At 42.0% G+C, this 24,213-nt stretch overlaps 2 protein-coding genes across 5 annotated transcripts in view; both read left to right on the forward strand.

Moving 5' to 3' along the window:
- The first annotated feature begins 96 nt into the window (after positions 1-96).
- On the forward strand, positions 97-12,317 carry ATP5F1C (ATP synthase F1 subunit gamma). 3 transcript variants are annotated; one of them, XM_042468696.1, is made up of 10 exons: positions 97-298; positions 1,339-1,373; positions 2,194-2,325; positions 3,699-3,903; positions 5,017-5,160; positions 5,863-5,927; positions 7,825-7,980; positions 9,255-9,351; positions 10,350-10,394; positions 12,183-12,317. In XM_042468696.1, exons 1-9 carry the CDS (start codon positions 240-242, stop codon positions 10,354-10,356), a joined length of 900 nt encoding a protein of 299 aa, XP_042324630.1. In that variant the 5' UTR covers positions 97-239; the 3' UTR covers positions 10,357-10,394; positions 12,183-12,317. The 3 variants fall into 3 exon arrangements, with proteins under 3 accessions (XP_042324630.1, XP_042324631.1, XP_042324632.1); XM_042468697.1 differs by lacking the exon at positions 10,350-10,394; XM_042468698.1 differs by lacking the exons at positions 10,350-10,394; positions 12,183-12,317 and having other exon boundaries at positions 9,255-9,355.
- Positions 12,318-23,200: 10,883 nt separating this feature from the next.
- Positions 23,201-24,213, forward strand: part of TAF3 (TATA-box binding protein associated factor 3) — a 178,936-nt gene continuing 177,923 nt past the window's right edge. For both annotated transcript variants that reach the window (XM_042468810.1, XM_042468811.1), the window contains exon 1: positions 23,201-23,519. In XM_042468810.1, coding sequence (XP_042324744.1) covers positions 23,354-23,519 — 166 coding nt within the window. In that variant the 5' untranslated portion in view covers positions 23,201-23,353. The remainder of the gene's footprint in view (positions 23,520-24,213) is intronic.

The following is a 24,213-nucleotide window of genomic DNA, read 5'->3' on the forward strand; positions in this document are numbered from 1 at the left end:
GTCGCTCGATGCTGCGCCCCTTAACCCGGAAGCGGTAGCTGTCCTTCCTTCGTCGGCTTTCTCTTCCAGCGAGTGAATGAACAGAGTTCTCCTTGAGGTGAACGCCCGGCGGTGGCGCATGCGCAGTGTGGCGTCCCTGACCTTCAGCAGCCGGGGCCGGGCGGGCAGTTGGTGAAGGAGGCCGCGGAGAGAAGGAAGGAAGGAGGAAGCGGAGAGGCCCCGCCGTCTTTGGAGCCACGATGTTCTCCCGAGGAGCCGCCCTGGCCGCCGTCGCCGCCGCTGCTTCCCAGCCGCAATGGTAGTACTCTGGAAAGGCCTCCTCGGGGGAAAGGGAGGCGCTGGGGCCGAGAGTGCATCCACACTGCAGAAATAACGCGGTTTGACACCGCTTTAACCCTTTTCTGGCTCAAAGCTGTGGAATTCTGGGAGTTGGAACTTGTCCTGGGCCCAGAGCGGAGGATGATGGGATTCGTTGCCCCGTGGTTCCCTCAGGGCCAGTCTTCTCCAGAGAGTCTCTCCCTGTGGGCAAGTCCGTCCCGTGCTCCTCCCTCGAACAGCCCTGACTGTCAGGGAGGCCTTTCTAGCCTTCATGGGGAATCTCTTTCCCTGCCGCTTGCAGCCATTGCTCCACTGGGTCCTGTTCTCTGGAGCAGCAGAAAACAAGCTTGCTCCCTCCTTCAGACCTTTATTTTCTTTATCTATCAACGCCTTCAAACCTTGAAAGAGGGCGATCCTATCACCCCTTAACCCTCTCCTCCCCTGCTCCCTGAGTCCTCTTAAGGCATGCTTTCCAGACCTCCTTTGGAGACGCTCCAGCTTCTCCACAGCCTTTTTCAATCCCTTCATTGCAATAGTGCTTTATTTTCTCTTGCAGAAGGGAATGGTATACATAAGCTAGTCTTGGTAGGCCTGCACTTTGACCTTCAGTTGCTTGCCTAAAGTATGCCTGCCTTAAATGAAGGTATGTTGCATAAACGTATGCCTGTCAAGTATATATACAGTACTTCTATTTAGGCCGGAAGTGGCCTTCTGCAGCAACACAAATTTTGTCTTAAATCCAAAACACACCACAGAAATAATCCAGTTTGAGACCGCTTTACCTGCCCTGTCTCAGTGCTAGGGAATCCTGGGAACTGTAGTTTATTGTGGCACCAGAGTTCTCCAACAGAGAAGGCTAAATGTCTCACAAAACTACAGTTCCCAGAATTCCCTAGCATTGACCCAGGGCAGTTAAAGCAGTCTCAAACGGGATTATTTCTGCGGTGTGTTTTGGACCTAATTCTACCAATAAAAAGTAAGGCTTCTAGTAAAGTATGCAACTTGTGTTTAATTTTTTAGGGTCCAAGTGAGAAATATGGCAACTTTGAAAGACAGTAAGTATTCTTTATATATTTGTGAGTGCATAGTTTTGTGGGGTGGCAAACAAGGAATGATAGCCCTTGAATTCTGAAACCTTTGGTGCTAAAGTCATGTTCAGGGTCCTGCTTGCTTTGGATGTTGACCTGGAAATCTCCTCTAATTTGGAATGGCCTTTCCCTGCTTTAGAAAGGATTCAGAATTTACCAGGTTACATCCATAAATGGAGGTTGCAATCTTACAGTGTCTAGGAGGGTGCCCCAGAAATTGTAGGATAGAACAAATCACCATTTTTGAAATGGGAGGGTTGTCTTCACAAGCTGCTTCACTGAAGAAATAGAAGCCTTAAAGCTTTTGTTAGTCTGCCTTGTCAGCTAGCTGGCTCTGTTAATGGAATTGATTGTATTAGCTAATAGTTAACCTTCTCTGTGAATAATATAACTTCTGGGTCCTATTCACTGGGCTGGCTTTATAATGAGCATACACAGTATTCTCCAATAGATAAACTGGGCTTAACCTATTTGACAAAGTAGTACAATGGGCCATCCATTTTCGTGGATCTCAACCCCCCCCCCCCCAGAAAATGGAGACTCGCCGATATTCAAGCCGCATAGGCTTAAATGGGGCGCTTGCCTGCACGCCTTTGCTAGGTGTGTGCCACGGGGGCGTGCTTCATTGAAAATAACAAAGTCGCCCCTCCATGAATATTCAAGACCGCAGATCTCAAGTCCGTGAGAATGGAGGGACAGTTGTGCTTACTGTTATTATTCTTATGGTACCCCCCATCCCCATGCCTGCTTGAAATTTATCTCAGTCTATACTTTCTCATCTGTATAGTTACCCGGCGCCTGAAGTCAATCAAAAACATCCAGAAAATCACCAAGTCCATGAAGATGGTTTCTGCAGCAAAGTATGCCAGAGCAGAAAGAGAGTTAAAGCCTGCCAGAGTTTATGGCGTAGGAGCTTTGGGTAAGGGGGCTGCCTCTTTTGTAACTGAGTTTGCAACTACCATTTTTAACTTCTTTTCTCTGAGAAGATATTTCATTAAAAGACAAAATCCATCTAGTATTTTCTGACCTAGAACTATCTGATGAAGTACTTTAACCAGGCTTGTACAGTAGGCTCGCAAGCAACTTGTTAAGTATGTATTCAGTAAGGCCACTAGACATTGCACTGGTTGTTAACAGCTTGCAATGGCTAATAGATACAGCTTTTTAAAATGTATTACACTACTGTGTGTGGAATGGTTAGGAACCATATACGACATTGAAGCTGCTTTCTCTTAGTAGAAACATGAGGACTCCTCTTGCTTTGGAGACTTCATTGGCTTTTATTCATGTACTTGCAAGCCTGTCTTTATGGCCATATGTACTGGAGATGTTGAGGGATTTTTTTAAAATTAAAATAAAATTCTCAGGATGATGTATTTTGTGCAGAAATCTGGGCTTGTATAGAATGCATGCCATATTCTTTGGTTGGTGTTATATGTGTTAGTGACATATGTCAGGGCAACACTGGCATATATTTCTTTATGATCCTTGTGTAGAACGGAATTCAGTACCCTTGTGCAATGACCCCTCACAACTCATCTTCCCCCTACAGCACCCCCCTCCCCCCGGGTATGTCTATGTAGTGGCTGGGGAGGCTGAGAAATATATGTTTATGTCCCTTTAGCCAGATACACAGCAACAACCTCTTGGAGGACCTGAAACATGCCTTTGTTGTGTATCTAGCTGTAAGGACATATCTGGATGATTCTTGGCTTCCCCCTGCCTCTGGAAGGGGAGACAAACAACAAAGTTTGCCTGAGTGCATTGTTACAGTCCATTTACCCAAAGAGGATTTCAGCCAGTATGTCTTCTTTGTTTGGGTGTGTCTTCTCACTTATAGTAACTAAGAGTTACTCCCTCCAAGCTGAGGAGGATGTTATGTATACTGTTATCCATCCTCAGTGGCAAGTACTTCAATCTTGTTAATACAGGGAATGGGAACTAAAAAAGCTTTCAGTTACAGAAAGGTAAATAAGGCTGAAGAAGCTTGTGAGTTTCTACTGAATAGATATTTCTGTTGGGTAGATTTTTTGTCTCAACTAGAGTAGACCCATTGGATCAATAGAACTTTTTGAATTACTAAATTTCCATTGATTGGTCTAATCTAGTTAGAGCTCACAGTTGGGTTTAGGTCTTAGTCTTGCTGTAACAGACTTAGCAAAACTATCCCTTGGGGACCCATCCGTAAGAGTTATTCTAGTTAGCTCAAATGCTGTCATGGTTTTCTGAGGCCACAGTATTTTCATGATGGTCAGTTATGAAGGATACATTTGTTTTTCTTTCTTTTTCTAGCTCTGTATGAGAAAGCAGAAATCAAAGCACCTGAGGACAAAAAGAAGTACCTTATTGTTGGAGTGTCATCTGACCGTGGTCTGTGTGGTGCTATCCATTCATCTATTGCTAAAAATATCAAGAGTCAGATTGCCAGCCTCACAGAGGCGGGTAAAGAAGTCATGGTGGTTGGAGTGGGTGACAAGCTGAGAGCCCTGCTTCATAGGTAACAGGAAAAATAACCTGTGTATCTGACAGTTAACACTGACACTTCAGCTTATAAGGACCTATTTTTACTGAAAAATTATTCTCCGCATCACTTGAACATGCTTTGGGATTTTACTGTAAAGTGGTGGTACTCACCGAAGGCCACTGAGAGCAAAGCTACCAACAGTGGGAAAACTGCAAATAACAAAAACACTATGTTTTTACCTAAGAGAACACCTCTCTAGGAATCTCTAGGTCCTACAGTGCATCTCTGTGGTCACCATCTGCCAGACATTGACCATAGAATTGCACTGGAGGAGCTACAAAGGCCTAGTGGAGTGTTTTCTCTAGGAATCTCTAGGTCCTTCAGTGCGACTTTTAGTTAAAGTTGACCATAAAATTGTCCTGGAGGTCCCAGATATTCCTAGAGAGAATATTAATAAAATCCATGAATAATCAAATCCACAAAAGCTGCACATGAGGAAGGAGGAGAGTAGTCTTCCATTTTTCCTCAAAGATTTTAAGATGGCTAGTAAAAGAGAAATGATAATAAGACAACTGCTATTAGCATATTAAAAATAAATGATGAAAACCAGCAAACAGCAGTCCAGAGCACTACTAAAACCATTTCCTGAAGAGCTAAAATGCTAGGATTTAAAGGCTTTCATAAATAAGAAAATCTTCATTATGCAGATAGCTGGTGATAATGAAGATAATGAAGAAGCAAAATGACTTTCCCTCAATAGAAAGTTAGGTACAGCTACTTAGTTAGCTGGACCTAACTAGATATGTTTTGGGAATCACTGGGATGCATTGGGAGATACATTAATTGATGGAGTGAATAAGCAAGCTTTTTTGTACAGAGGAATATTCTGGACTGAAGCCATAAATGCCCTATTTTATATGAAGCCATTAAAAATTGGAAGCCAGTAGAGTTTCTCAGTAAGAGCTTCATCTTCCCAGTAAGAGGCATTCGCAATATGAGCTAATATAGCTGCCACATTCTGGATAAAATGCTTCTGGACATTTCTAAATCAGCCCCACATGGAAGGCATTGCAGTAATTGAGACGTGATTAAAACATGTTGTTTTGACCAGATCTTCTTCATATCCTCATTGACTATTTATTTTAGGACGCATGGTAAGAACTTCCTGTTCAACTTTAAAGAAGTTGGAAGAAAGCCTCCCACATTTGGAGATGCGTCAGTGATCGCCTTGGAGCTGTTGAATTCTGGATACGAGTTTGATGAAGGCTCTGTCATCTACAATCGATTCAGGCAAGAGTAACTGTGAAATTCGGCTAAAACATAAAAGTTGTGCAATTTTCCAAGGGAACAGGAGTATCTGTATTGAAAGAGATAATACAATTCAACATAGTATATGATGATCAAGTTCTTTAGGTGGTCTTCCCCCCCCTTTTTTTTTTTTTTTTTACAAGAACTTTGTGGAGGTTCTCCCCTCAGGCAGTTGTGTAGCTGCCACCAAATGTGAGGGTTTCCACCCTTTATATTAGAGATCCACCTTTTATCCCCCTGCTGTGGTCACCAAACATGGGGATTTTCTGACCGTTTTCCCACCAACTGTGGAGTTTACACTTGAGCAATCTCATCAGTGCCATCAATTGTGAGGATTCCTCTTAGGCAGTCCCACCACTGTGGCCAAATATGGGGTTTCTACCCTTTAACTCACCAGATGTGAAGATTTCTAAGGTGCTCACTGCAATTTATACAAGTGAGGGCTTGAATTACTGTATTATTCAAGCCACTCTGGAGCATAGGTAGGAATTAGCAATGTTTTGTGTGCAGTTAGAATTGAAGGCTCCAGATAGTTGGAGCAAGTGATCAGAATACCAAACATATTGCTGCAGAGCTTTTTGCAAGCTACCTGAATGTGTCTGGCTGAAAAATGGTTTCAGAATTAAGCAGATGGATTTTTTTACACCAAGAAATCTAATTAAAGTACTTTTCTTTTTCCTATAGGTCTGTCATTTCATACAAGACAGATGAGAAACCAATCTATTCCCTTGAGACTGTTTCAGGTGCAGGTAAGTACTGAAAAACCATTTGGCAAGTTAGTCAGTAAATGCTTGCAGCATTCTTATCCCCACCCCCCACAGTCATAAGCCACTTCTCAGGGCCAAGCCCTTTCAAATCCATATACATGGAAAGAAAGAAGGAGAAAAGGAGCAATGGGACATTATGCAAAAAATCTCTGTATAAATTAAATAGCCTCATAGAGAGGATGTCTAGATGTGAGCAAATGCAGTGGTACAAATAACTATTTAAAGGTTTTTTTGAAGGCCAGAAATGAAGAGCCCAAGTGAATATTAATTGACGACTTCCATAACTCTGGGGCCACCACTGACAAGACCTTGTTTTATGTGCTTGCCATAGTAGCCTGATTCAGTGAAGGCAGAGGCACAACAATAGTACTTCTATTAAAATTGCAGGCAGGAACACACAGGTGTAGGCAGTTTTAAAAATAGTCTGGTCCCAATCCAGTTAAAGCCTTAAGGGTGAACACCGTCATTTTGAATTGAGCCTGGAAATGCACTGGTAGTGATTTGCTACTGGTGCAGGTGCCATGTTGCATACTTGAAACAGGCCTCCCCACCACCACCTTATTTACTTGCATTTTGTACTAATTGAAGTTTCCATGTTGAGAACTAGTTCTGTATAAAGTGCATTAAAATGGACAAGTGGTATATTAATTATAGCTTAGGTAAGTTAGGCCAGGCCAGTTGCTCAATGTGAGTCTGCAACTGGATTTTCTCCAAAACAGTGAGGAGAACCTTCCTAGGTTCTGTGCATGGTCCTTCAGGGGAGTGCTAACCCAGCCAGAATCAATAGATCTACCAGCTCTCAAGGCTGGGTCTCTTACTGGGTTTCATTTTCAGTCTTTTCTGCTTCATCTGTCTTAGAACAGCATCCTAGCATTTGTTACATGGATTCCCTGGGATTCATGGATGGAAAAGAAATGTAAAGCTATAACCATGTGATATTGATAGCATCTCCAGGCAGCATCTTCCATCAGCTTCTTAAAGATGTTAAAAAGCATGGGAGAACCTAATGAAACCCTGTTTCACCTACATATAAAAGGTCATGGGTGAAACTGAGCTCATCCAACAGTGCAGTCTGAGATTAGCCATCCAAGAAAAGCTGGAATTATTGCAGCACTGTGTCATCACCTGCTCAGGCAGGACAAATAGATGAGATGGTTAGTTGGCATAAGTCATCTCCACAAAGGCAAAGCTTAGCTGTCCCAAAAGCAGAATAGAATTTATATCGGAGCTGCCACTTGTAGACAGTTTCCTTCAAAATCACAAGAAGCTAAGAGATAACCCCACTATTCAATAGGTTTTTCTTGTTTTGCTGTCAAATCAACTTTGACTTATGGTGACCCTATAAAGGAGAGACTTTCAAGAACCCCTGCCATCAGGTGCCCTGCTAAAGTCTTGCAAACTCGGGGCCATGGCTTCCTTGATTGAATTATTCCACCTGTAATGCAGTCTTCCTTCTTTCTTCTGCCTTCCATTTTACCAAGCATTAACATCTTTTCCAATGAGTCACTGGATATATTCGAAGTTAGATGGCCTCTGTTAGCCATTTTGGCTTTTAGTGAAACACTTTTAAATATTTTGCCCCCAAAAGAGAGAGAGTTGTCCAGATCCATTAGGTCCAAACTAGTTTTCTTTGTCAGAAGCTGTGCTGCTGTTTCCTGAATAAAGCAGCAGCAAACTTTCACAGAGAAGGTTCAGACTGATGAAATGCTAATCTTGGTGAATGTTAAAATTGAAAGTCTGTGGGTCTCCTTTTATGTAATAATGAAATGTAATCTGAAATCACTTTGGAACTGTGCTTGGTTTGAGCTTTAATATATTGTATCCAATACATTTTAAAACTGCAATAAATAGGTTTTGTTCATTGTTCTTGCTTTTGCAGAAAGCATTAGTATCTATGATGACATTGATGCAGATGTCTTGCGAAACTATCAGGAATTTACATTGGCGAACATAATCTTCTACTCACTGAAGGAGTCTACCACGAGCGAACAGAGTGCTAGGATGACTGCCATGGACAATGCAAGCAAAAATGCCTGTAAGAACTCTATGGAGTTTGTAGCATACTGTGTTGAGTTGGCAGAAACTACCAAGCTGTAGACAAAAGAGAGGAACTAAAACTACATATTTTAGGCCCGGTACAGACGGGCGTAAAATACATCTTGAGGACATACTAGGGTTAGGGAAAGTGCGTGCCTTATGCATGCACCTAACCCTAGTACGTCCCCAGGACGTACAAAATGGTGGCGCCCTATACACATAGGGGCTGCCATTACGACGTCACGAACGCGCCGCCTCCGAAACGGAGCTCCTTCTGCGATTTGCGTCGCTGGCACAGCCTTTAGACAGCTGCGCCAGCAACGCAAGGGAGAACCCTCCTCCCCGCCACCATCGGGTGTCCTTGGGGCATGAAGCCCCAAGGACACCGCTTTCCAGGCCACGGGGAAGTGGCCTGGAAAGCAGCGGATCGGGGCCTTGGAGGCTGCCACTCTGGCAGCTGAGGCCCCAATCCAGCGGGGAAAGGAGTGCCTATAGGCTGCCCCAAAGGGGTGGTCTATAATGCACCATAGATAGATTTTACTTTTGAAATATGACCAGATTACCTTCAAGTCTGAAAGTTGATTGCACAAATGTCCATCCATTCACCATTCTAGGTATCTGCCTATATTAAGTGGATTAGCTCAAAATGCAACTCTCCTTTAAAAGAGAGTTTATATTTGATACCTCCTTGCTGGAATTTTGGAAGGTGACCTTTTGATCAATTTTCTTCTTCTAGAACAGAGGCGGGGCATTGGGACTCTCCACTTGATGGACTGCAACTCCCATCACCCCAACTACTTCCCATACTGACTGGGACTGATAGAAGTTGGTTCCCTTCCCCCTTTTTAGCTGTAACAGTACAATCCACATTCTGGATTCACTACATGAACTGCAAGGTTAACAAATTGGCATGTAAAATTTGTCACAAGGACTGCCTGCTGGAAGGGCTGGAAATTATGACTTTGAGAACATAGGGAGAACTAAGCAATGTGCCCATCGTGATGTGCTGTTGCTCTGATCAAGGGAAGCATCAGTGTGTTGGCTTGACTTTAATTGACATGTAGGATAGCGCCAGCTTTTCAATATTGTTGGCAGTTCACAGTTTTCAGAAAATTTAAAGTTAGCTGCCTCCAAGCCATTGAGTCTGAATACATATAGATAGATAAACAATTGAGACTCTTCCTTAATCACAGTAATGGGTAAGTAGAATTTTTAAATTTCTCATGAGTGTCCTTGGTGTTGCCACCTGACTTGTTCCGTCTCTCTTGGTAGCTGAGATGATTGACAAGCTGACTCTGACGTTCAACCGCACCCGCCAAGCAGTTATCACCAAGGAACTTATTGAGATCATTTCTGGTGCTGCGGCTCTGTAAGTATTTTCACAAGCTGTAAACAAAAGAGGAAGCAAAACTCCAGTAGGCAGACTGGATTTTGTCTGTGCTGTTTGACCAAGGCACCAAAAAAGAGTTGGCTGTGCTTTCAAAAGGCTAATGACCAATGATGCATGGTGTCCTAAAATTGCAGCAGCAGCTAATGCTAAAGCACTCTGGGGATATGCTTTTGTCTGTGTCTTTTTTCTAAAGAGATGTGTAAGCCCTTGATTTCTCTAACCAATGAGTTGCCTCTAATGACTCCAGCAGGCAGGATAGTAAAGAAGTAGCCTGTTGCTGCTACTCTCCAGTGATGCTTATTCAGAGATACATTGCCTCTGAGCACAGAGACTCTACAGTGGTGCCTCGGGTTACGAAATTAATTCGTTCTGTGGCACCGTTCGTAACCCGAAAAGCCTTCGTAAGCCGAATTGCCATAGGCGCTAATAAGGAAAAGCCGCGATTCCGTGCGAAAAAGCCGAAAAAAGCACCAAAAGTTTTTTCGTAACCCGAAAAAACATTCGTAACCCGGAACAATGTTTTCCTATGGGATTTTTTCGTATCCCGAAAATTTCGTAACCTGGGTATTTCGTATCCCGAGGTACCACTTTTAATTTCCATTTCTGATAGCCATTTTAGCAAATGCCTTTCACCATACCTTGTAGCAATAAATACCATAAACTAAACTTACACAGGTTGATGTACCTGTTTTTAGAAAAACTCATACTACAGTTTAACGTTGGGTAAAACTCATATTACCACTTAATTTAGTGTTGTGAAGAATGGGAAATGGTTGTGCTTTTAATTCTTCCATTAGTCAATTCATGTCATCAACTGACTTGGTGTTGCTACATAATTTTGTCTTAATTGGTTCCAGTTTGTATTTCTGCTCTGCACTGCATGTTTGTTTAAATCACACTAAGTATCTTGGCTTAATTTACATTGCTAATGCTTCACTGCATGTTTTCTTCTTTTTGTTTTTAACAACTACAACTAGGCACTAAGGACTATTCAAAAAGCGAGTTTCAGCCAAAGTCAACAGGTAAAGTAGTGATGTAAACTAGCCATCAAGGGGTGAAAAAGTAGAAATAAAGGGGTCAGAAATTTAGTGATGGATGGCTTATTTGTTTTTGTTCACAAAGGGCATGGTTTTGAATGGCTCATTTTGCATAAATCCTTACACTTTGCAGTTTTGTTTTGTATCATCCTTGTTGTAGACAAGCAAACAGGTGTTCATCTCTCAGGCGCACAGAGCAGAGGGGTTGTGGAAAGCCAAGATTTATTACTTTATTTATTAAAACACTGTTTCAGCGTCCTAAACCCCAAGGTGGAATACAACCTTATGTTGAGAATCACAAAAACACAGTGAAAGTATTAAAGATAATTAATATAGAAAATGAAATGTAGTGGCAAATTTATTTTGAAATCTGTGAGCAAACAATAGGCTGAGATTGGTGCTAGAGATTGCGTTGTAGTGTAGGTATCAATTGCATAAATGTTGTGTCTCATTGCAGAAGGTTGCCTCCTAGCCTCCATTATCACAAAGTATCATTTATTTTTTGCTGTTGCTACTGTGATCACTACATTATATTTATGTCATGCCCTTTTCCCAATGTAGAACTCAAGACAGCTTAGAAAGGTTAAAGTATATACAGCTAAAAATTTCACATCATAACAATATTTAAGAATATAATTAAATTATCAGTAGCATTAGAAACAGTTGAAAGCACAATATAACAACATGAAACATTATAAAACACTCTTTCTGGCTGAGCAATCACTCCTCAAAGGCTTGCTGAGGCAAAAGGGTCTTCATCAGGTACTTGGAGAAGTGCCTCCCTCATGGTCCAGCTATGTGCTTCTTAACCTTTGTTCCTGCCCCAGATGTTTTGGACTTCAGCCCCAGAATCCCTTACCATTGACCATGCTGAACTGGACTTCTGGAAGTTGAAGCCTAGAACATCTGGAGGGTCAAGGGTTGAGCACCACTGGTGCAGAGAAACGAATAATAAGAGAAGTGTCCCCGCAGGACACGGATTCTAAACTGGGTAGAGCTTTGAAGGCAAACCACTAGCACATTGAACTGGGACTCGGAGCAAATTGTCAGAGGGAGTAGCCTTTTTGGAATCATAACTTGGCCCTCTTACAGTTTTGGCAGTTGCATTGTGCACTAGTTAAAGCTTCTGAGTCAACTCCAAGAACAGTCTCAAGTTCAGTGCCTTACAGTAATCCAGTTGGGAGTTAGCATTGCCTGCTTCCCTATCCCATAGTGACTTCAGCTGGCGAGCCATCCAAAGCTAGTGAAAGTCACACTTGCTCACTGAGATCACCTAAGCTTAGCATTATAAAACTGGATTCAGGATTTTCCACGGCCTCCTTGCACAGTTTAACAAACCAACAACCATCCTCTTTTAAAGCCAGAAATGACCTTTTGGCTTTTTTCCCTGTTTCCCTCACTTTTTGCCATTACTCTGGAGAATGGCATCCCCTGGGGCTCAGAATATTGGCCCATGTACCCAGCAAAGTTGTCCATCTCTGGACTAAATGTTCCATCTCTAGTTTTTACTTTTGTAAACTGTATGCTGTAATTCTAACATGGAATATAGCAGGGGTTATCATACTGAATAACAGGTGTGTCTGATTCTGTAGCATATGTGTAATATATGCAGGAAAACTGCTAGAAAAGTTTTGGGAAGACACAAAGCTTCGTGTGAAACTTGAAAGAAGAAGCTATTCAAGGGTGGTCAGTAGTTTAATAAGTAGTAACAAAAGGGAAAATTCTGTCAGAACTTTGTCCATACTTTTGTTAATACACTGTTTTTGTTTGTAGGTAAAGAGCAGGTGATGTATCCCACTTCCATTCTAGAGAGGAGACGTCTGTTGGTCCATAATTCTGTGGGAAATATTGAGTCAAAGAACCCCAGCTGTTTATAATCTGTATTTCAATAAAGTCCTACATGAAAGAGCTGGCGTGCTTCTTTGGATATGTGACTGTGAAGACAGTTGGACTGAAATGCAAGTGAGCAGCAGTGTCTTATGTTCTGAGGCAGTATTTGCATCTTTATAAAAGGATTTTGGAAAATGCTGTAGTGTTTTTGCATATATAGACATATTGAGAATAAGAATTAGTGGCTGCAGTGCACCAGAAAGTTCATTCTGCGTAAACCCTGGTGAAACAAACTGGAGCACCACTTTAACTTCCCTGGCTCCATTGTACACAATCCTGGGATTTATTGTTTTGTGAGATACCAGCACTCTTTGGCAGAGAAGATAAAAGACCTTGTAAAACTACAGATCTCAGGATTCCATAGAAGGCATTACAATACTTAAAGTGGTGTCAAATTGAATTATTTCTACAATGTAGATGCATCCAGCAAGACTTGCAAAAGCTACATACAGACTTCATGACATTGGAGGCATCTGAACTGACACTTCCCAGATCTAATTTAAAACCTTTCTGCCCTCTGTTATCTTTCCTTGGTGCATCCTCATATATATTAGTCTGAGATTTCCATGAAAACAGCTTATTTGCAGCTTTTTGCCTTGTATTAGATTTTAATTCTCCAGTGCAAATATGTTGACTATATACTTAATAATAATAATAATAAAAGTTTATTTATATCCCGCCCCTTGAGGTCAATCGGGCCGGCTAACAACGATAAAATACAATACATAGTAGATCAAAATTCCCTCCCCCCCTTAAAAAATTATTAAATCAATTATAAATAAAACCAACTAATTAAACAACATTAACACATACACATTATTACAAGACAAAAACATGAGTTGCATGTTTATAAACTGAAGCTACTGTGGGCTCATCCAGACTCATTGGAAAGTCCAAGATTTTGTTCCTGTTCTTTCCAATTTTATTCTGGGTTTAAATAAACTGACCTGGGGAGCTGGTATGAAAGATCTTGGTATCTGGAGTGGACAGAAAATATTCTGTGATAAACAAACAGTTATGGATCTCCAAATTAAAATTGAAAAGAACAGGAACAAAACCTGGAACTTCACATTAAAACCTGGGACTTTCTGACCTTTTTCATTAGTCTGGATGTGTATAATGTATCTCTTTTTACATTACTTTGGAAATGTTACATTGTCATCTCCAACTAGTTATTGAGGGATGTAAAAGGATGTAACAAAGCTACAAGTTGCTTCCAAGCAAATATGTCAACTGAGCCTTGTGCATGGCAAGTCTGTTTGTCAGGAAAAGTTCCTGTGAAGTTGATGATTGTAAAATCAACTTAGAACAAATTTACACAAGTGTCTGTATCCTACAGACAATGGAAGCTGCAATGATACTGTTGTGTGATATGAAGTACCTTTGTGCCGTTGGTGCTACAGTTTCAGAGATGGATATATCCAGTGGTGTCATTTGATTGGTTTGGACTGGTTTACCTGTATTTGCTCTTTAAATTTGTCAGGTTTAATAAATTTGGGGACAAAAAACCCACAGAAGTTTTGTGCTTTCCCCTTCCAGCTGGGGGCATGCTTTGATTTATTCCCAATTCGCCCTCTCTGGCAGCAACAGCAGCCAGCTAAAAACCTGCCTGGCCAGCCCCTGCTCTGCTGAAGTGGTACATGCCCCTGGGAAGGCTAAGGTAGAGGGGTGAGGGAGGGAGTTGTTGCCACCTTATGGGCAGCCCTCATCAGGGAAGGATGGATCAGTTGGTCATAAGAGAGCACTGGCCCTGATCCCTCTCTGCTACAGGTAAGTGTGCATCCCCACACACAGTTCTCATACAACAATTGGGAGTGCATCTACACTGTAGAAATAATGCAGTTTGAGACCACTTAAACTGACATGGCTCCATCTAGCAGGATCCTGGGATTTGTAGTTTTGTGAGGCACCAGGATTCCTTGGCAGAGAATGCTAAAGATCTTGTCTTTAGCATTCTCCTTTAGGATGGAGCTACTGCACTAAAGTGGTGTCAAATTGTATTATTTCTACAGTGTAGGTGCACCTTGCATCTTTTTTCGTTAACAGGTATACATTTAAAAAAATAAATAGAACTGGTTAGTTATTTTGTATGACATCACTGTGTACATCAAAATGGGTGCATTTACTCTGGAGCCTGAGGGCTGCCAACAAATTATTTTGAGTGCTCTGCATCTGTCCGTGGCAGCTTCCATTTTGGTGACTGGAAGTGATACGTCACTCAATCACATTGGGGGGGGGGGGGGGGTCCTGATTTACAGCGCAATCTTGCAAAACAGTGTATGTCTAAACCCAGTCTAAAATGTACTGGGTTCAGAATTCATTGGGATTTGACAGGAGAGGTTGTACAGGTGGGTTTATAAGAATGTGTGATGGGAAACCATTTGGAAAGAATTGGCAGAATCCTCACCCATTGTTGCAGTTCTGACACATGTATGATCACTATGGCTGTAGTACTGAGCAAGTTGGGTAAAGCAAAGTTTGGGCAGTACTGCATCAGCTAAAGCAGAAGTGGATGGGTTGCATAAGCCCTCAAGACAAAGGGCACCTGCTCCTGCCCCCCCCCCCCCCCAATTAAAACATTTTGGCTTTCAAATCAAAGTATGTTTTGGGCCTTCCTGGGGCCCCAGAAGACATTTGATGGGCATTTGAAGGCAAAACATGTTTACATTTTTCTTTGCAGATTATTGTTTTAACCTCCTAGGTGATCCAAGTGGATCGAAATGTTTTCCATGCCCCCCTAGAAAAAAATTTGGGGCATTTTGGATCAAAACATTTTGACCCCTAGCGGCCGACAAAAATGCCCCCCCCCCCCATAGTTAGAGCATCACTGAAGCAAGTGTTTTCCCCATAGAATACTTCTTTATGCACACAAAAGCAAGCACACCGGAGATAAGGTGAGATGAGAGACCTTGTCCGTAGCATGCCAGTTTTGTAGGGAGGAGAGAATATGTCAATGTCCATGGTACAGTCCACACCATAGTTTGTTGTTAACTACCCCTGAGTCAATTCTGTCCTGGGCCCAGTACTATTCAACATCTTTATCAATGACTTGGATGACAGAATTGGGGGCATGCTTATCAAATTTGCAGATGACACCAATTTAGGAGTAGCTAATACTCCAGAGGACAGGATCAAAATTCAAAATAACTTGAATAGACTAGAAAGCAGGGCCAAAGCTAACAAAATGAAATTCAACGTGGAGAAATGTACTGCACTTAGGGCGGAAAAATAAAATGCACAGATATAGGATGAGGGACATCTGAATGAGACTACATGTGAAAGGGATCTAGAAGTCTAAGTAGACCACAAGTTGAAAATGAGTCAACAGTGCGATGCAGCAGCTAACAAGGCCAATGCGATTTTAGGCTGCATCAATAAAAGTATAATGTCTAGATCAAGGGAAGTAATAGTGCCACTCTATTCTGCTTTGATCAGGCCCCATCTGGAATATTGTGTCCAGTTCTGGGCACCACAATTTAAAAAGGATGTTGAGAAACTGGAGCGTGTCCAAAGGAGGGTGACTAAAATGGTGAAGGGTGGAAACCATGCCCTATGAGGAATGACTTGGGGAGCTGGGGATGTTTAGCTTGGAGAAGAGAAGGTTAAGAGGTGATATGATAGCCCTGTTTAATTACTTGAAGGGATGTCATATTGAGGAAGGAGCAAGCTTGTTTTCTGCTGTTCCAAAGAGTAGGACCCAGAGCAATGGATGCAAGCTACAGGAAAAGAGATTCCACCTCAACATTAGGAGGAACTTCCTGACAGTAAGGAAGTCTCCTTCCCTGGAGGTCTTCAAACAGAGGCTGTTGGGGATGCTTTGGGGGGTTACACACTGCCAAAAAGTACGTGCTTGGCACGTACAAAATGGTGGCAGCCATTTTGATATCGTGGACGCTTGGCATCTACATGTTGCGGCACGGAAATGACGCCACATGTGTGCCATTGGTGCCTTGCGGTGTCATTTCCACGCTGCAAAAAGAACCTGCTTTTTGTGGGTTCTTTTTGTGGCACTGGGCAAACCGTGTGGTTTGTCTGCTGCGGTTCCCTGGTGCAGCAATCATGGGCGCCCACAGAGTGCCCTTTTTGGGCGCTCTGTAAAGCGCCTTTGATTGACATTTCTTGCATGGCAGGGGGTTGGACTGGATGGCCTTTGTGGTTTCTTCCAACTCTACAATTCTATGATTCTATTAATTCCAACCCATGGTGACCCTATGGTTGAGACATTTCCAAGAATATCCTCCACTGCCTTGCCCAGATCCTGCAAGCCCTTGCCCAAGCTTGACTCAGGCTTGCATCCTTCCGAGGTTGCTAAAATGAGTACCCAGACTGTTGGGGGCAAATTAGCTTACTTGCTAATTAGCTTACTTGCTGTTCGCCACTATGATCTTTGGAAGAGCGGTATATAAATAAAACAAATTATTATTATTATTATTATTATTATTATTACCCCCCTGATCGAGTCTACCAATCTGGTCTGTGGGCTTCCTCTCTTTCTGCTACCCTCAGCCTTTCCTAACGTTATTATTTTTAGTGATGCATGCCTTCTCATTGTATAGCCAGAGTATGATTGCTTCAGCTTGATCATCTTGGCTTCCAAGGAGAGCTCTGGTTCGATCTGTTCAAGGACCCATTTGTTTGACTTTTTGGCTGTCCACAGTATCCTAAGGATTCTTCTCCAACACCACATTTCCAAATACTGTAGTTTATTTTCTTTCTGTCGATTTCCTTCACTGTCCCGCTCTTGCATCTGTACATGGTGAATGGGGCCAAACATTTGTTATAGGTGCTGCTCTTTTGGCTAAGATGGGACTATTTCCTTCAGCATATCAATTTGCTTGTTTCTGCCATTAATTAAAAGCAATTGTGAGAGATTACTCTCTCCGCCTCCCTTTGCCCTAAACTTGGACTCCAAGTATAATTCAACCTAGAAGGGAAATTGTTCCAGCCCAGGCATGCTTTAAAATGGGACAAATGCCCAGCTTCTTAGCTCTCTTGGAAAAGAAAAGAAATTGCCAGTAGTTACTGATAGCTAACACAAGAGGGGAGGAATTTTGGCGAACCTCTGCCCCTTTTAAATTATTATTTTAAAAGAATATAATCCTTCATGGAAAATTAAGACTGCTTCTTGAAGAGAGGGAATTGGAGCCTTTTGCATGCCAAAGCTATCCAATGCTGCTCCTGTTGTCACTTTTGAATGCGTATGAAAGAGAGGAGGCTCCTTAAAAATGCTATTCTCATGTTCTTCCAATTAAAGCTCTCTGAGCTAGCTTGATGTTTCTGTTAGCTTCAGGCTACGAGAAAAAGTATTTTATTTTGGGTGGTTAATTGTACATTATGCAACCTAGAATAGTAACAGAAAAGGCAGGATATGCTGGCTGGGGGATCATGGGAGCTGTAACACATCTGGAAGGCTCCAAGTTGGCAAAGGCTTGGTGAGGGTGACTCAGGTTGGTTCCTGCTTGGTCAGTGGATGGGCTTCAGCCAACTAAGCCTGAGTTTCTCAAGAGGCATTTATGAGGATCAACTCTGGACATCTTCAAAAAGAGGCTGGTCAACAACCTGCTGGGGATGCTTTAGCAGAAGAACTTGCACTGAGCAGGGTTGAATTTGATGCCCAGTGAAACCCCTTCCAACTCTTTGATTCTGTCCTTCATGATGGCTGCTGGACTCCCACCACAAGATTTCAAGAAGTTTGGATATATGAGATTTGAGAACTCACAGAAGCCTGGACCTCTTCACAAGAGGACCTTTTCTCATGAGACTTGAAATGGTTGTTATCAGGCTGAATCCACACTGCAGAAATAATTCCAGTTTGACACCACTTTAGCTGCCATGGCTCAATGCTATGGAATTGTGGGGACTGTAGCAAAGCTGGGGTGCCACAACAAACTACTGTACAATTCCCACAATTCCATAGCATTAATCCACGGCAGTTAAAATGGTGTCAACCCAGAATATTTCTGCAGTGTGAATTCAGCCTTAGCCTGTCTCATGTGTCCCAGCCAGTCTCAGTAGTCCCTTATTGCTATTTTGAAAACCGGGAAACTCTAAGTGGGCTTCAGGCAACAAAGTGCCTTGGGTTGACTCTGCCAACAAAACTTACAAAGGGTGTGGAGGCTTAACTTTATATGCTACCAAAGACTTTTGGGGAACCCTCCAAATAAATATTTCCATCCTTTGATATAACATGCACACAATTTCATTTAAATTCCTGTTGTATTTCCACCCCTTTTATTTTTACAAGTTGCGACCCATCTTGCTTCTTAATATTAAAATTAAAATATTTTCTGGCTGGTGTCAAGTAGTTTAATTTATTCTGTTTTGTTCTGATGGAGCGTTTTTGTTTGCTTGTTTTGACTTTAGGCATTGTATACTCATGGTGTAATGTAAGATCAGGATTCAATTTCCCCTGGAAATCCACTGAATGACATTGGACTAGTCACATACTCTTACTTCCAGAAAACCTTGTGGTAGATTCACCATAGGATCACGAGAAGTAAGACATGACTTGAAAGCACATAACACTATTAGATTTTTAGGGTAGGGTTTGCATCTTCTTTTGCATACTAACTAAGCTTGGAAAAATTACCTCTCTGAACTTGTACTTCCACAGTCTTACTGTTGGAAATCCCTTATGTTGGTCAGGGGAGTGTGAGAATTGTAGTCCAAAAAGTAATGTTCCAATAATCTGAGTACAGTCGGCCCTCCCTATCCACAGATTCAAGCATCCATGGCTTGAAAATATTCTAAACAAGTATACATTTCAAATAACAAACCTTGATTTAGCCATTTTATATAAGGGATAGCATTTTACTATGCTGTTATATTTAATGGGACTTGAGCATCCAAGGATTTTAGTATCCACGGTGTGGGTGTGTGTCCTGGAACCAAACCCCAGCAGATAACAAGGGCCCACTGTAGTAATACAGTGGACCCACTGTCTCCACAGATTCAAACAACCATGGCTTGAAAATATTTTAAAAAATATAAATTCCAAAAAGCAAACCTTGATTTTGCCATTTTATATAAGGAACATCATTGTATGGTACTATTGCCAATAATGAGACTTGAGCATCTATGGATTTTTGTATCCATGGGGGCTCCTGGAACCAAAACCCAGCAGATACCAAGGGCCCACTGTATGCACGACATTTTAAACATGTGTTGTATGATATTTCAAAGAAGAAAATTGAGAAATTTTTGTGGAAACTCTTGCTGGGCAGGGTGTTTGTGAAAGTATTTGTTGGTGAATCAGGGCCTCATATTAGCAACAGAGTGCTGCCACCACATATTGCTGGCATGCACTCCCTTCACCAAGCTTGCCCAGAATAAGTTTGGCTCTTGAGCAGAAAGAGATCCTTGATAATTCAAGCCTAAACTCTTCTGGAGATCCGGTATGGTATAGTGGTTTAAGCATTGGACTATGACTCTGGAGACCAAGATCCAATGTCCTGCTTGGCCATGGAAATCCACTGGGTGACCCTGGGTGAATCAGACACTCTCAGCCCCAGAAAACCCCCATGATAGTTCACCTTAGAGTTGCCATAAGTTGGAAAGAACTTGTAGGCACTCAACAACAACAAACTCTCCCTAGAAGCCAGAATGACTAAATGAGGTTATTTGTGGTGGTGGGTGTGGGTGTGTTGGGCTATGTGGCCGTGTTCTAGAAGAGTTTATTCCTGACATTTTGCCAGCATATGTGGTTAGCATCTTCAGAGAATGCTGGCATGGAAGAGAGTGGGATATATATATATCTCAAGACTCAGCACATGCAAATCAAGAGTCACACAGTATATATACCCCACTCTTGTCCATGCCAGCATTCTCTGAAGATGCCAGCCACAGATGCTGGTGAAATGTCAGGAATAAACTCTTCTAGAACATGGCCACATAGCCCAAAAAAACCACAAAAAACTATGGATGCGGGCCATGAAAGCCTTTGACTTCACACTAAATGAAGTGATTGTATTTTGGACACATCAGGAGCTGACATGATTCACTGGGGTAAAAAAAAGATAACACCTGTTAAATTAGAAGGCAATAGAAAAAGAGGCACAGGTGTATTGATTCATTTAAGGAAGCCACAGCTGCCCTGAATTTGAAAACCTGAGCAAGGTTGTTGATGACTCATGGGGGATTTCTCATTCACAGACTTGCCATAAGCAAAAGCCTAGTTGTTAGGTACCTTTAAGTCAACCCTTCTCCAAGGGTTTTCTTGGCAAGATTTCTTTAGAGGTGTTTTGCCCTCTGAAGCTGAAAGAACATGACCTGCCAATAAGAAACAAGTCCTCATAACTGTTCATATCACGAAGGGGATCTCCCCAGAGAAGATTTTGACCCCAAAGGAGCTCATTTTTGGTAAGCAGGTTTATTGCCTTCACATGCCAATACTAATTTTCAATGTGGATGTGTTAGTTTCTCTTGCAGCACAAAGATGAGAAAATAAGGGGGAGAAAGGAATCCAGCAGCATTTTTAAGACTGTCTGGTTCTTATTTTAGCATGAGTTTGGGTGGCTGTTTGTTTGGGTATTTGGGCAATGAGGAGGTTTGATTGCTTCATAGACTTTACAACATCGAGGCAAGATCTGGATTCCGCAGAATGTGAGGAGAGGCAGGGAGTGTTGAGAAACACTTAAAAGATCAAAGGAGATTTTGGTCTTGTTTGATCTGGCAGAACTTATCCAGTGGGTTTCCATGGCTGAGCTGGGATTCGAACTCTGGTCTCCAAAGTTGTAGCTCAAACCATTTCTCCACGCTGGCTCTCCTTATACACAGAGCCTGAAGATAATTTTATGCACAACATTTTAAATAATATTTTTGTGCATGAAACAAAGTTTGTGTCCCTTGAAGCATCAGAAAGCCAAGTTGTCTCTGTCTCAGCCACTTAAGGGGCCAATATTTGATTTTGGAGAGTACTGAATTTTGAAATTCCAGATAAGGGAGGCTCAATCTGTACTGAATGTGATATTGTTGATATTTTTATTGCTAAAAGATATAAACTATCCCAAATTGATGTAACTCAGGTAAAATACTAATAAATAAGATATCATGACAATAATACATTAAAAACAGAATAGCATTGGACTATGACTCTGGAGACCAGTGTTCGAATTCCGACTCTGCCTTGGAACCCCACTGGGTGACCTCTGGCAGGTCACACTCTCTCAGCCTCAGAGGAAGGCAATGGCCAGCCCCCTCTGAAGAAACCTTGCCAATAAACTGGAAACGGATTGAAGGCATACAACAACAAGAAGTAATACAAATAATTATAAAATACAAATGTGAAGTCACTTTTAATATAAATTAACAGCCCCAAAATGCAATATTAAAACCTTTATTTTCTTTTTTAAATTATTTTTATTCATTGAAATAAAGTATTACACAATTATTACACACTACATAATAAAAGCAAACTAAGGCCCAAACCAGAAATAATCCAGGTTGAGACTGCTTTAACTGCCCTGGCTCAATGCTAACGAATTGTGGGAACTGTAGTTTTATTATTGTTATTAAACTTTATTTATATAGTGCTATAGATACAATTAAAAAATTGAATTCCCAGGATTCCCTTGCACTGTGCCAGGCCAGTTAAAGCAGTCTCAAATTGGATTATTTCTGTAGTGTGGATTGGACCTAAAACAGCTCATTCCTTTGCACATAGCTTCCATATAGTACATTGATAATATGTACAATATATGTGTGTACAGTGGGTCCTTGTTATCCACTGGGGTTTGTTTCTGTTTCCAGGATTCCCTGTGGACAACAAAGTCCATGGATGCTCAAGTCCCATTAAATACAATGGCATAGCAAAATGGTGCCCCTTATACAAAATGGAAAATCAAGCTTTGCTATTTGGAATTTATTCTTTTTAAAAAATATTTTCAAGTTGTGTGTGAATAAATATAGTTTATTTATAGTATAATGTATATAATACACACACTCACATACACTGTGCATATATATATAAGCGCACACATATATAATACATTTAAATGAAAGCAATTTCCCCTTAAACACTGTAACCTCGCATCCTTCCCTGACACCCTCCAGTTTTGTGTGTTATGATATTATAAAACCTTTCAAATGAATTGTTTTAAAATAAAATATGACTAAAGACCATCTTATTCAGAAAGGTATTGAAATAACAGAAACAGAATGGCTCCCAGTGGATGGATTTTGTAAAAATAGATGGAAATAAGGTAAAGAAAGATAAATGTAATAATTGATACAAGTAAATCTTTGTGGGAACTGTTCAGACATATATATATATATAACAAGAGACTAGTGAGTCTTGGAACTGAGGCGGAGCGAAGGAGTAGTCCTTGCAAGTGATTGAAGTACAATTGGTTTCAATTTACGAGGAACGGATCAGATATTTATAATTATATTTGTATTAAAAAAGAGGGGAAAAGCCTGATTTATTTTTAATCTTTATTTTTTTATAAATATATATTTTATTTTTTTAGCATTTATCTCAAAAATGCTAAAAATAAAATAAATTACATATTTATAAAAAAATAAAGATTAAAAAATAAAGCCTGATTTATCTCAAAAATGCTAAAAAAATAAACACAATAAATTTATTTTTAAAATCCCCACCAAGAAATGAACAAAAATGAAATTTTAATTATTTATCTTTTTTTAAATAAATAAATAAAAATAATGACACTTGGGGCCAGCAAAAAACCAACCAAACAAACCCAAAGAAAGGGTTTGAAAGAAAAAGAGAGAAAGAGAAGAAAGAGGGGAAAGGAGTGCAAGGAAGCCAAGCTTCCCTCTGCTTCTTCCCTCCTTCCATGGCTGCGTAGCCGATGCCGGAGCAATCGATGGCAAGCGCCGCGCTCTTCTCTGTCTTTCTCTGCCTGCGTCCTTGCTATCGACCCGCTCTGGGCTCGGCGAGTTCTGCCTGCCGACCCCAAGATGGCGGCGGCGGCGGTGGCTGAAGCAGCAGAAGGAGAAGAAGCGGGAGCTGTTGCTGCTGCTGCTGCTGAGGCGCCTTCTTCTCCGGCGCGAGGCCGGGCCATGGCCCCCGGGGGCCGGTGAGGAGGAGGAGGATGTGCGAGAGCTACTCGCGGTGGCTGCTGCGGGTGTCGGTGGCGCAGGTGTGCCAGGCGCTGGGCTGGGACTCGGTGCAGCTCTCCGCCTGCGACCTCCTCACCGACGTCCTCCAACGCTACCTCCACTCCTTGGGACGCGGCTGCCGGAGATACTGCGAGCTCTGTGAGTGGCGGAAGGAAGGAAGGAAGGAAGGAAGGAAGGGCTCTGCCTGGGGAGGACTGGGTGGGTGGGCTGCATCCGCACCAGAGAGTCATAGAATCATAGAGTGGAAAGAGACCCCAAGGAGGGCCCCCCTGATCCAGCCCAGCCCCTTCTTCTGCCATGCAGGAACTCCCGGTCAAAGCATCCCATTGACAGATGGCCATCCAGCCTCTGCTTCAACACCTCCAAGAAAGGAGTCTACAGGACACTTTGTTCCACTGTCAAACAGCCCTCCTAATGCTGAGCTGGAATCTCTTTTCTTGCAGCTTGCAGCCATTGCTCCATTGGGTCCTGTTCTCTGGAGCAGCAGAAAACAAGCTTGCTCCCTCCTCAACATGACATCCTTTCAGATATTTAAACAGGGCTATCATATCACCTCTTAGCCTTCTCTTCTCCAGGCTAAACATCCCCAGCTCCCTGAGTCGTTCCTCATAGGGCTTCATGGTTTCCAGACCTTTCACCATGCCCTCCTTTGGACACATGGCCCCAGTTTCTCAATGTCCTTTCTGAATTGTGAGGCCCAGAACTGGACACAATATTCCAGGTGGGGCCTGACCAGAGCAGAATACAGTGGCGTTATTACTTCCCTTGATCTAGACACTACACTTCTATTGATGCAGCCTAAAACTGCTGTCACTCCTTTCCTGGCTCAAGG

This window comes from Sceloporus undulatus, chromosome 5, assembly GCF_019175285.1.
Source record: "Sceloporus undulatus isolate JIND9_A2432 ecotype Alabama chromosome 5, SceUnd_v1.1, whole genome shotgun sequence".
NCBI classification, from domain to species: Eukaryota; Metazoa; Chordata; class Lepidosauria; order Squamata; family Phrynosomatidae; genus Sceloporus; species Sceloporus undulatus.